General features: G+C 34.6%; 1 protein-coding gene across 3 annotated transcripts in view; it reads right to left on the bottom strand.

The window, feature by feature from the left end:
• Window positions 1-223: 223 nt before the first annotated feature.
• The window catches only part of SLC6A15 (solute carrier family 6 member 15), a 47,332-nt gene continuing 33,501 nt past the window's right edge, over window positions 224-14,054 (bottom strand). For all 3 annotated transcript variants that reach the window (XM_007165931.3, XM_007165932.3, XM_057557675.1), the window contains exons 7-12: window positions 11,547-11,788; window positions 11,256-11,448; window positions 10,170-10,362; window positions 7,153-7,312; window positions 2,659-2,821; window positions 224-1,545 (exon numbers count right to left, since the gene is read on the bottom strand). In XM_007165931.3, coding sequence (XP_007165993.1) covers window positions 1,174-1,545; window positions 2,659-2,821; window positions 7,153-7,312; window positions 10,170-10,362; window positions 11,256-11,448; window positions 11,547-11,788 — 1,323 coding nt within the window. In that variant the 3' untranslated portion in view covers window positions 224-1,173. The remainder of the gene's footprint in view (window positions 1,546-2,658; window positions 2,822-7,152; window positions 7,313-10,169; window positions 10,363-11,255; window positions 11,449-11,546; window positions 11,789-14,054) is intronic.

Raw genomic sequence — 14,054 nt, 5'->3', positions numbered from 1 at the left:
CATTTAGCCATAATACTGTCTTTTTCCTTTGTCTCTAAAGTGGTGGTAACTCTATTAATCAGTTTATTAATCCCTCTTGGAATGTGAAGATTAATTATTATGAAATGCCTAAGTGCTGACAGAAGTGCAAGATAATCTAGTTCAGGTGGCACAAGAAAAGTCAATGAGAAAAACAAACATCATTTTTTAACTTTGTTTATTTGTAGCTTAAAATGTAATGCCATACAATTTTAACAATCACTTAAAAAAGGATTTATATTTGCAGAAAACAGAAGCAAAACAGAAAGATATGAAATAAAATGCCATCTTGCTTCAAGTTTTCAAATCAGTACTTAGAGTACTAATATACATCTATATACATTGCAAGTATATTTTACAAATATACTATGAGTAATCTTGAAACCGCAATAAATATCAAGTAGATTTTTAGGCACACGCATAAAAAAATGCGGAATCTGCATAATTCTTGAGAGTGCTGAGTGACCCATTCGTAGATCATTTTCACACATATATTTTACACAAAATATACAGCCATCACACACATGATCCCCAGTCACCTCAGAACCTCACCTTTCATCCCAGCATTAGTGCCTTCTTATTCTTTGATACTATTGCTCTATACAGCTATTACATAAGAAAATATTTTGCAGTTTTCTTCAACTAATTGCCTAAGAAGGTATCAATGCTACCAAAATAAGTACAGCCTATCTACACAATATATTCATGGAAGTGTGCTAAGCAGCACCAACTTACAGAACTGGTCATTGTAACCCTGGGGGTTACCCTGAAGGCAAACTTATAAATTTTGAAGTATACCATTTTTGAGTTGCCCATACCATGACATCCAGAAATTATTAGAAACTGAGGTAACACCTGTGGTTTTTAGAGATAGGAATCCTTGAAAAAAACACCAAAGGTATTTTTGAAAATTCTGACCAACATGGACCTCAGTTATTGTACACTTTGTCTGTGGCTCTTTCTGTGCAAATGTAAACCAGAGAATCCAAAGGAATGCTCATGGTGAATTTACGTACACTGCTAGGATTAAAGGTCACAGCCATGGAACACCTGAGATCGCCCTCTGATAAGCGAAGTCTAACACTTCTCTTAGTAGAGCCAATGTTCATTGATAAAAATGAACCAGATAAGATCCCACTGATTTTTGCCCCCCAGCTACAAGTCAGATTCTGGCATATCTGGCATATCTGCCATCAAGTACCCTATTCCATATCGTCCATTGGGAGCAGTATCCAGAGTGGGTGATCCACTCTGTTTTCGATAAATATTTTTACCAAAATTTGGAGAGGACATCTGGCTTGATGTCTTTCCATGAATGAGGCTTGCATCATCTCCCTCTAAGTTTAGAGGCTCCTTCAGAACCCTTCCTCTCTTATAGGTCACAGACGCTAAATTACCAGAACTATCGTCTATAAGGTTGCAGCGACGAATGATGAAGACAATTGGGACGGGCAGTATTGCCAGGACCATCAGAGAGATACAGACAACCATTCCCCACGTTGGGTAGCTCTGAAATTCCTCTGATGCCTGTTAAAGCCAAAAAATAATTATTAATAATCTCTTTCTCTGCAGGGATATGAAAAAATATATATTTGTCTCAGGTTTTTAAGAAAAGAATCTGGGCTAGTCTTATGATTTTGACTAATGAATTGCTGTGGAGGTGACAGTAAGCAACTTCCAGGGCAAAGCCTTAAAGGCCTTGCTGTTTCTGCCTTTGTGTCCTAGAATGCTACCCTGAGTCCATAATGCCTGGAAGAAACCAAGAATGAAAGCTCACGTAGAGCCCAGCTCTCCAAGTTTAATCAACTGTATGAGTTAGCTCACACAAGACCCAAAGAAGAATAATCCAGCTCATCCACAGAACCCTAAGAAATAATAACTCATCATTGTTTTCAGTCATTAAGTTTGGGGGTCATATGTTACTAAGCAATAGTTACCTGTTACATGTGCCACATTAGCTTTCTAAAATCTGAAATTAAATTTTGAACTACATCTAGCCCCAAGGGTTTTGGTAAGGGATAACAGACTTATTTGTTTAGAATAGTCTTGAATTTAGTTGCTATTATATAGAATTACTAACCATAGAATAAAGGTCAGATGTATCTGAAAAATAAGCATTCTGATTTTCTAACTGCTAATATGTATTTTAAGATTGCATTACTATGTAGCTAAAGCAACATGAGAACAGAAATTGAAATAGTCATGGCTAATATAAAACAGTTATAGCAAAACTTTACTTCAATATTTACTTAAATTATGTATACATGGCTAATGCATAGTTTCATTGTTAGAGTATCTCAGATATAAGTTAGTAAATTTATACAGGAAAAAATATTTCTGGTGGTTTGATCAATATGTTTTCTAAAGTCAAAGGCCCAACTGGTTCATCTATGGTGACATGAATAAAATTACTTTAATGAGGACCAAGTCAGTACTTCTCATGTACTAAAAAAGTCCACAATGTATAAAAAAATCATACATATTTGGGGCCAAAAAAACATAAAAATCTCAAGATCCTCACATAAAAGCCACACCATTCATTTAACAGCAAACTATGCTGTGATAAAAGCAAAAAAACCAAAACCTCTAAAATGACATTTTATGTATATTTTTATCTACCTTCCTTATTTTGCATTTTACCTTATCTTCAGTCCATGCATTATAGCCAGGAGGACTTAATCCCATATTCACAATGCTAGCAATTAGCAGTGATAATAGCATTAGAGGAGAAATATATTTCCACATATAGTAGTAGTATCTGTTGGGAGCAAAGCCCAGCATATCCTTTAGGTCTTCCATAAACCTAAAAAGAACAAAGGAATTTAATTATTCCTCGAGTTAATATAGCTATATTAAAATATGGTAAATTAAATGTCCTTTAAAATATGCATTATATCAATGGTTTGATGGGGGTTAACCATGATACCCTATGACATTTTACACTGAGTCTAAAAGTCATATTGGAAGATGACTTATAAATTAAGAACATTTATAAAGTAAAATGGAACCAGTTTACTGTAATTTTCATTTGGAGAAAGTCCCCGTAAGTCAATTACTGGAAAGTCTCCTCCAACTGATGATTTCCACTCTATGAACACAATATTTGCAATACATTAAAATTTCCTTGTTTCTTTTTCTCTTAATTAGCCATATGTAATATCATCCAATCCAATTTGTGTTTATATTATCTGACCTCTCATGTCTTTCCGTAGTCTGTTTTTTTTTAACTGAAAGAAGGTCCATACATTGCAGTTGATGTATGTGTTTCTCAGACCATTTTTCATCTCTAAGTTCCTCATACATCTCTTCATCGTTTCCTCTGATTTTTTGTTGAATCAGCTGGTCACTCTGTCCCACAGTCTGTATTTGGCTGATTGCATTCCCACAGTTTTGCTTCACAAGAGCATTTGATCCTCCTATTTCCCATGAATTAACACTTAGACCTAGTAATGATTAGACTTACGTGTTTTTTGTTTTTTGTTTTGAGTCAAGTTATTGAGGTGCTTTTTACCTGAAGTAAAATTCACCCTTTTTAATTGTATGATGTTAACACTGTCAGGAGCATGTAGACATTACATACTAGTCTACATCCCTTAATGTTTATCTCGAGATAAATATTTACTGCCCACCCACCAGCCCTTGTATTAATGTTTCTGCAGACTTCGTGGTTGTCTAAACCTAGTTCTCTCGTAGATTCTTCAAAAAGGGATCGTAGTAACTATATTTCCTAATTTCTTGCATGTTTCTAATTGTTTGTCTGTGGTCACTATACCTGAATGTCAGTTCAGCTGAATTTAAAATCTGTGGCTTACGTTTTTTCCTTGAGAATCATACATATGTCTAACTACATAATATTGTTACAAAAATTTTGTTGACTATTAGATTTTTCTCTCATAAATAATCTTCTTTGCTTTGTTTTGTTTTGTACTATTTTTGCCTGGATGCCCTTTTTTTTTTTTGTCTTGTAGTAACATCCTAGGCTATGTCCTCGTGTTGGCCTTTATGTCATTTCTCCAAGTATATTGTTTTCCCTTTCAACATTCAAGTTATTTATTTCAGGCAAGTTTCTTCAATTATAGTTTTTAGCATTTGTTCTGGCTACTGTTTTTAGAGGTCTTCATTGTACATATGCTGAATCATCTTTGCTTAACTACTGTGTTTATTTCTCTTAAATCCTTTGTTATTTCTCCTTGATTTTCAAAAGCATCCCTTCTTTCTAGCTTCTAATTCTTCTGAAATTAGGCACTGTGCTTATCATTTTTGTTTTCTTTTTAATTTGATCTTCATTTTTTAAGTGTTTTTCTTTTATTTACAATTATTTCCTGAGTTCTATCACCTCTGTTTTCAAATCTTCCTTTTCTCTAACTATTATAATTCTCAATTTTAAAATAACTGATTTCTGCTCTTTTTTTGTGGCTTCTATCATTTTTAAACATTTATTTCAACTCATTTTGAAATATTGTTAGTTTTCCATCTATTTTGCATGTGTGCTTTTGTTGTCTGCAGAGATTTTACTCTGCTCCTTTCCTCTTTAAAAAAAAAAAAAAAAAGAAACTTTTCTTAAGATTTGGCCACAGTTAAGTGAAATGAATTTTCCTGTGTGTTTTAGCAGAGAGGGATGGGCCTTTCCTCTCTATTTTTGCAAAGTAATCAAAAAAGGTGGCCTCAGAATTTCTCAGTTCTGTTTACCTCTGCTCTCCTCCTCATACTGACCTGGACTTTCTTTTCCATGGCCCCTACTACCTCTCTCCTACTCAACTCAGGTTTTGCTCCCACCACTTTTTCTTCAGTGAAGAGCTTTATCTTGGAAGAGAATTTTGGGTTATTCATTTCAAGAGTTTTTAGAGACCAGATTGCTCCATCACTGATGATCTTATTGTATTTTGGTCCCTCTGCACTCCGCAAAATGTGGGCAAAGATCCTATAAAATTTCTCCCAGTTTAGCTCACTGTCTTCCGATCAGCCTGCCACACATTGCAGGGAGGACCTGGGGGTGACTGGAAAGCTGTCAGAAGCCCAGCTGCATATTCTCTACCATCTCCCACACGGAAGTGATATCACACAGGTCCTGTGGCTGCCAGTGGTTTGCCCCAACCTTTCATATTTGAGGGTTCACAGGAATATCTTCTTGCCAGTGTTTATGGGTATTTAGTTCTGCTTTCTAGTCATCCTTTTTCTCTTTCATTTTTAAAAGGAGACTCAGGAAAATACAATCTACGCAGCCATCACTTTCAGCTTTACAGGATCCTCCTTCTCGTTTTCTCTCATTCATATTTCTTCCTAATCCCTAACTTGCTATGCTCCAATATTTCTTTTTCTTCATTTGAATTTACTGTCTCAAAAGTTTAGGTTTTGAAAGTCTTCTTTCTCTCAACTCTGTGTCTGGAAATGTAGGTAAATGTGGCAGAAGACAGAGAAGAGCTGAGCTCATGACACTGTTGAAGGTGAACAGGAAGAATATAAGGTTGCTACGACATTTAAAGGAGGGGAAAGTAAATAAATGAGAGCATTTTAGACAGGATAATTCTAATTCTGCTCGTAGGACAAGATATGAGCTTTAGAAACCAACAGACCTGGTTGCAAATCATAGCTCCATCATCTTTTACTGTATATCTTAGTCCTTCTGAGCTTAATTTTTGGCATTTTCAAAAAGATAATACCTATCTTGGAGGGTTATTGTTAGACACATAGACAACATATGCACAGCACACTACCTCATATACAGCAGAAATTTATAGATGCAAGTATTATTAGTAGTAGTATTCTTCCTGTTGTTATAATGATTATTATTTAGGAACTACTAAAAAGAAATATTTACTACTATGCCTATTGTAAATGATGAACTGTCTAAATGGAAATCTAAATTATGATCTTATTGATCCATAGATCAGTCCAATGACAATGTCAAATTCCAACACAGTGCAGGTTAGGAGTTGGGGGTAGCTTGGTAGAGTGTAGAAATATCTGGTTTTGAAATTAAAGTCCTGGCTCTGCAACTAACATACTGTGTTCATCTGTACAAGTAGGGCCAATTTTCCATCTAGGATATGGATAATATTAGTTACCACAGATTGTTATAATGACTAACATTAAATGCATGTCATACAGCTATTGCTACTATTGCTATATAGTACATGATCATTAAATGTAAGTTCCCCTATCTTTTCTTGCCTGGAGCTTTTGCCAGTAATAAAAACATTCTTTAAGCTTTGTCACAAAGCTCACTCAATACCAATAAAGTTCTTTATGTTGTTTAAGAGGACTCTGGTCCACAGTGAACTTATTCCTACTTCACAGAGACCTCTAATAAGCTTGATGGTCTTCTTGCCTTTAGTTAATCCATATATGTTAACTAAAGACAGCAACTTTAAAAATTATTGGACAAGGCCTCTGGAAACTTTTTTTATTCTGAGACTACTCTAATGCTTCATTTCACGCCAAGTATATATACTTTTCAAACTGAGCAGGTATATAATTCAGAGGTTTAAGCATCTCATGAATTCAAGTCATGACTCCACATAAATATGAAGTTTATGTATAGCAAATGCCATATATATCTTGGAGCATCATATATATATACCACTTCCCAAAATTGGCCTGCTACATAAAACATTGTGTAAAATGATAAAATAAGGCATTTTGTAGCATAACAAAATAAAATTCCTCTTGTAAAACAGGTTAGCAACGTAATTAGAAGTATCGTCTTTAGAGTTAAGCAAAAATGGCTATGAATCCCAGGTCTACCTCTGTTCAGGTGTGTGATGAGCAAGTCACTTGGTGTCTCACTAAGCCTGCATTTTCTTATCTGTAACAATAGCTCAAAACAACTTAACAAGGTTCTTGGAACTTAACTAGTATGCTCTAAACCTTGGAAGTTCCTATTTGATAGCCAGAATTAAATCAAAGCTCCAAAATCCTAAACTACATTACCATCTACACCATTCTATCTAACCACCTAATAAGAGGATATACTTCGTTAAAATTATTGAATGGAGTCTGCAAAAGATTTGATTTTTGTGACAAGGAATTTTTCCCTCTAGTCACTTCCCTCCTCTTCTAAATGAGTTATATATTAACAATTGGTCTTTCCAAAATAGAGATGAAAAATGAATGCATAAGAGAGAATATACTTACTTATCTATGCCATAAACAAAGGATACAGCAATATTCTCCAAAATGACTACAATTAGCAGAGGCAGGGTAGCAGAATAATCATCAAACATTGTAACAAAGTAATTTCCAGAACGCTGCACAAACATCAGGCCAATACAAAATGCCAGAAGACAACAGATAACTGGACAAAAGGAATAAATAACAAAATTAAGCCCTACTCAGAGTCAAGTCTTTTAAACTTCATTATAAGTTATTATATGCAAACAATAATTTTGTTTCCACTTTTATAAGTTGTCAATGATACAAATAGGATACCTTTCCTGATACCATGGAATATAACGTATTGGGAATTAGTTACCTGGATTTAGCCCCAGATTTAATATGAATTCATTGTAAGACAGTAACTCAACTCATCTCTTCGAGTCTGTGGAAACATGTTTACTAAACACAAATAACAAATGAGGCAAAACTGAGGATATATTAAAAGTATAAATCTCCATACCCCTCTTCTCATTATTAATAGCAAAGTGACCTTTCCAGGCAGCAAATGTTCGTGGGTCATTTCTACTTTTAAGAATGTTTTATAGTTTTGGAAGCAATACTGAACTTTGAAATTAATAATGAGATTAATGTAACTTAAAATAAGACTGTGATAACATGTATTTTTCTATCTGATTGAAATATGGTTATTGTTAAAGCATAACTGAAAAAAATCTGATGAGACCTTGCCTTAGCAGCAATCTGTATCTCTGTCCTGATATTGCCCAAACAGATTAGTTGGGAATACAGCTATGACAGGGTTGGGCAACCTGATTCTCCAGGTAACTAAGAAGAACCATCTAAAAGGAGTTTCTGCAGCAGTACTGAAGAAAGATGCAGAAACTTCTAACCAGCTACCCTTAATATAAAAACTTAGAATTCTGGAATCCATATAATATTCCCATATTTGTGTTAGACTCTTTATTCTCTCTTGCACGTTGGTAGAGAAGCTCTCAAAAATAAAAGATGGCTGTGTTCTCTTTCTCAAGCAGCTTTTAGCAGAGGTGAGTAAAAGTGAAAAAAGTGGAGCAGGTAAGGGCAGTTCAGAAGGGGAGAAAAGACATCCCGGGGGTTCCATCTGATGGGGGTTCCCTAAAAATCTCAATAAGTATGGGTTAAATTAAGCCATTTCCTCCATCTCGTAAGCGCTATGCTAGTGGTATGAGTTACATCGTACATAAGTGAATATTCTATATAAACATATCATGTAGAAAAGGAAAAGTAGCATTCACTTGGAGTCTAACGCATATTGAAATATTTGAATGCTTGTCACAGCAAATTGTACTCAAAGTCTCAGGATCCAAGTAGCAGAGCTTGGATTTGAACCACAGCCTGTGTCACTCTCACTCTCTCCTAATTACATTATAGTATAAGGTAGATAGGAAGAAAGTGTATTCCAGGTGGTAAAGACACTGAGAGTTTTGCTGACGATGTGAGAGGAACAGATAATGAGTAAGTCACTTATCTAAGTCCTACTGTCCTATCAGAGGAGATGAAAACATCTGACAAAGGTGATGGGGTAACATTTAATCTAAGTATATAAAACATGACTCAAAGTAGAAGTATGATCCCAGAATACAGGTAACAGGGGGGTAGAGAGTATATTCCTCTTTACTCTGACCTAAAGGTCTTCCACTGGGAGTTACCAAATACTCACATGTGTGTTTCTCCCTCTACACTGTTGTTTTCCCCTTAATTTTGCAAACCCTCTTACCACAGGAGGGTTGGGATATGGGGCAAAGACGAGGAAAGCAGCAAAGATGACTGTTATTTAGTCTGCATGTCAGGCAGGGTATTGATAGCCTTAAAATAAATAGAAACTGCAGAAGTAGAGACTGACTTTCAGGAAAAGATAGAGACATTTCTCATTTATGTTCAGCTGAATTAAAGATATTTAGATGTAAATATCTCACAAACTGCTGAAATTATTTTACACACACACACTTAGCAGAATGGTGAGTGATAAAGATATATATGTATTTGAGAGTTATTTACACATAAATTATTACTAAATCTTTCAGAGCTAAAAACAGCCTTGGGGAGCTTGTGTACCACTGCCCAGCATTTAAGATCATCTATATATTTTTTCCCATTAATTATTGCATCACTTACCAACACTGTTGCTGCACTCTGGTCTGGCTGGCTTCCTCGCTGCTTCCTTTGTCTCTATTTGGCTATGTAAATGAACACTTATCCTCTGACCCCTGAGAAGACCCCTCCCCTCTCTAATTCAATTTCCATGGCTTTCGCTGACACTTCCCTCATATATTTAGATGACTTCTGCTGCATCTTAATTCGTAGAACAGGCAAAGTCCCTATCATGCTATCTATCAGTATATTACATGGTACAAGTCTTATCTACCCACCTTGATTTTAACTATCAGTCCTATTCTTTTTAGAGGAGAGGCTCTCCTATATCTCTGTATCTCTGTTGTAATTTCTCTTATATCCTTGATATCCCTCAAATGCGAGGACGATGCAACACACAACCAGTATTTTAATAACTACTTGTAGATTGGACTTCTAACAACCATCAGTATTGATAAATTGTGTTATTGTCTTTCCTACCTAGATATATTAACTTCTATCAGGCTACAATTGCTCTTTTATATGAGAACTCAATTTAGGTTTATCAATTTCAGCTATGCACTTTTGGAAAATCCAATGACCTGAACTACTATTTTTATAATTATCTGAGTTGAATACAAAATTATACATGAACATTCTGTGACTTTGTTCTAGTGCCGGTAATTCATGATAATGACATTATTCCTAATAAAGAGTAATAGAATAAATGATCACTAATAATTAATAGAATCTGTATTAAATATGTCATTTGCATATTATATAAATAAATCCCTAAATAACAAATACTAGTATTATTAATAAGTAGACATTAATAATAAACACTTTTCCTATTTCCATCTCCGATCTCTCACCAAGGGTAAAACAGCCCGCCCACATCAGTTCAATGAAAAGTCAAATACATAAAAACTAACCAGTGAGAACTTCTTTCCTCACTTTGAATGTGTCCACAATGGGTGTGATGATCCCTTCAATGGTTCCAAACATGCTGCCAAGCCCTAGATTTACCAGCATGAGGAAGAACATCACTGACCAGAAGGGAGATGCAGGGAAATGTGTCATTGCTTCTGTAAAGGCAATAAAAGCTAAACCAGTCCCCTGAACAGCCTGTAAGATATACAAAATGGCCACGTTAATACAGAGCAATATGAAGTGCTGGCTATATACATCAGTTGCAAAGGGCAGGAGAACTCTGAATAATGCAGGGGAGTTACTGGAGATAAACATGCTGATACCATGTTGTCTCCTACGAAACTGTGCCTCTAAACAAACTTCAAGGTGATCGTGTTATCTCATAAGAACAGCAGATAGACCAAAATTTTAAAAGAACTTTAAGAGTAAGTTAGTAATTAAATCTTTCCTTACAGAATTCAAGATTTTTATGTTAATGATGGCTTCATCCATAATTTCCTGCACGTGATTCTTTATGTTTAGCCTCAAGTACAGTTAGCTATCTTAAAGCAAGTGATTAACAGCCAATTTCTCCATTATTTTTTCCTTTTTGCCAATGTAAAGAGAGGGTGACAATTAATGCAAGGCTATTTATTCATGTTCACCTATGTCGTGTTTATTAAAAAGTATGACAGTGGCTAGAAAAAGGACTTAATCATGACTTATTGAACACAATTATTAAGATGGGCAAATATCATTCATGTGTCCAAACAACCATACAATATGTAAATGATAATTGTAATTCAAGTTTTGTATTAAATATTATACCAGGAAAGGTACCAGACTAATTTCATTTTCTGGGATGAAAATCACCTAATTTATATCCATATTTTAAATTATTGTGGCTTAATCAGTGAAACTACTTTTCAAAGTAAAACAAACTTTTTTGATTTAAGAAAATGTGTTCTCTGAAATAAAGAATGTGAATTTTGAAACAGCATGATCTTCCACAGGCATTTTAAAGATCATTTTCCTAAAAGAAGTCTTCTGGGTAATGTATATTTTAAGTTAATAAGAATTATTTTATCACATAAACGTAGCCTACTAACTTTATTTAGCTCATCTTCAATTTGACAGGAATTGAGATGAAGAGCAGGAAACTCTTCTTCTTTCACTTTTTGAATGATGTCATAAACTAAATGATAATCTTCCGCAGTAACAGCTGAAAAGTTGATATGATGGGGAATAATATCTTGACTAATGTTGCCCATTTTCACAAGTTTGATGATCATTTCCAAATTTCTGAAAAGTAAAACAACATTAATGAACACATGGGTTTGGGAAGGAGATTTTTAAACATAATTATGCCATCAAAAGCTAAAGAAAATTAACAACCATACTCTGCAATGCATTTCTCATTTATGACATTTGCTTTGAAGCCCAGAACTGCAAACACCACCAATGTTGCCAGGATAGAAGTAAAAAAATTGATGAAGGACACCAGGACGGCATCAAAGTGGCAGTTGTTGTCTCTCTTGTTGTAGCTTGAAAAGGCAATGACGCCACCAAATCCCAGACCTAAGGCAAAGAACACCTGAGCTGCAGCTTCTCTCCAGACCTTGGGCTCCAGCATCATTTCAAGCTGTTTAAAATTAAATAGAATATAAGTCAGCTGCAAAAAAATTATTTCAGAATAATCTACAAGGAATCGGTTCTATTGTTTAAATACATCATAATGACACTTATGCACCCAAAGATTATTTAAAACAGGGGGATAGTCTGTTCTTAAGTAGAAAGAACAAATTTTTCATTTAGGAATAATACAAGGAATATGAATAAGAAAGGCTATAGACTATCGAAACTTTAGATGGAGATGTTACTTAAATACACGGAGAAAATACTTATATGGGAATTTTTAAATATCTTTAAGACAAGTCATCAAAGGAGTATTTGAGAGAGAAATGAAATATCTTCAGTTATTCTTATTTATGTCTTTGTTTTCTTTCCAAAGCAAAATAAATCAGTTAGCCTTAAAAGTTAAATAATTGTTTAACAAATACCCTAAGTTTTGTGTTTTCTGGTGAAGTCTAACAGCCAAAGCAGATAATAATTATAAGCTGGGTAGAGCTGAACTATTTGTACTTTGCATATTCAGATAGGTATTATTCATTCATTGAGTAGTTTCCTGAAAGCCTTTTCTTTGAAAACAGAAGAAATTCAACCATATCATCGCTAAGACCTTTTCAGATCCAAAGTTCTAAAGTTTGGAATCTGTGCTGAACATATATTTCAAGTAACTGTGCTTCACTTCTTAAGCAATTATCACTGTATATAACCAAACCTTTTAAATGGAACTATTAATATTAGCCATACCTGGCACAGACCTCAATAAACAGTTGTCTGATTTCAGTAGCAGTAGTGTTTAAATTGGTATTCTATCTCTTTTCACCATTGCAATGAAATTGCCTTTATTGGGAACAATGCCAAATGTGGTTAAGAACATGAGTTACATAGACACTTTCAGATCCTGATTCTGCCATTTAATAATCTAAAAATAGCGCAACCTAGGGCAGGTGGCCTGTCCACTATGAGTTCAAGCTTTCTCAACTGAAAGATGAGAATAACAAGACATGTACTACTTATCACATTGCCTGCCGCCCTCAAAGTCCTCAATAATTGCTAACATATGGACTATAGTGGCAGGCACACTGATAAGCACCTTATATGGATGACCTCATTTAATATTCACAAAAATCCATGAAATTGTGGCTAATATTATCTGCATCTTAGAAAAGTTAAGTAACCTGCCTCAGGTTACACAGCACTTCTGGGGTAGAGCTGACATATGAACACAGGTAGATTTCAAAATGCGTAAGCTCTCAAACATTAGGATATGTTGTTCAATTAATTTTAGTGATTATTACTGAAATTTGTGCAATGTTATCATGAAACATAATCATGATTATATTTATAATTTATTTGCAATTAACTAAAATATGCATACTGTTTACTGACTATCGCTGCTACATTACCATCCTACGGTTGATACCCATCTAGTAAAATACACTCATTCAACTGTCTATCTCTACTTTGCCCACTAGATGGCAGACAACACCTATGTAATAAAGACATTCTGATTTTTTTCCAATTCAGGAACTAAATCTCCCTTCACTGGGAATATTTCGTGTGCTTAGGTACTTTCTCCCTTACATAAATAATGTAAATTAAAAAGTTATTGACAACTTCTTATCGTTATTATATTAACTATCATCCTACAGTGGCCTAATACAGAATCTTATCAACAGTCCATGAAAAGTGAGCTGAAGAAATAATTAACTATATTTTAATAGTTATCTCAGGTTCTGGTTTAAAATGTTAACACTGCTGCAGTTTTAAATACGGGGACCATGTAAAAGCATCATATCAAAGTATTTAGAGTCTAAAGTATCTAGTTAAATTAAATATTTAGAATTATGTCACAAACAATTGCCAACACAGAGAAAGGTGATATTCCAGGAATTCACAACAAAGCTAGTTGTTTTTAACTCAGAGAACTTTTTTTTTTTTTTGATATTGCAAATATAAATATTTTGGTCACTAAGTATGGCCCATCTGAGGCTGATTTAAATTATAATGTAGCTGAAATTCATAAATCTGAACTAATTTTTCACTGAGGAGTTCCAACAACTCTAAATGATAAACAGAACTTTTGAACTATTTGAGAAAACCAGATCACAGTGTCAACATTTTTGCTACTCGAGAATGAACACCACGTTGGAACCAGATATACAAAGAACACAGCTTCTGTGACACAGTATCAAGGCAGCTGCCAGGAGTGACAGTTCCAAGGAGGCTAAAATCTTCTGCCCACATCTCTCAGCACCATGCTTGGCTGCACAGTCATCGTT

The sequence above is a fragment of the Balaenoptera acutorostrata genome, chromosome 11 (genome assembly GCF_949987535.1).
Source record: "Balaenoptera acutorostrata chromosome 11, mBalAcu1.1, whole genome shotgun sequence".
NCBI classification, from domain to species: Eukaryota; Metazoa; Chordata; class Mammalia; order Artiodactyla; family Balaenopteridae; genus Balaenoptera; species Balaenoptera acutorostrata.
Note: the sequence above shows the minus strand (reverse complement) of the source record. Positions and strands in the feature narration are given on the sequence as shown.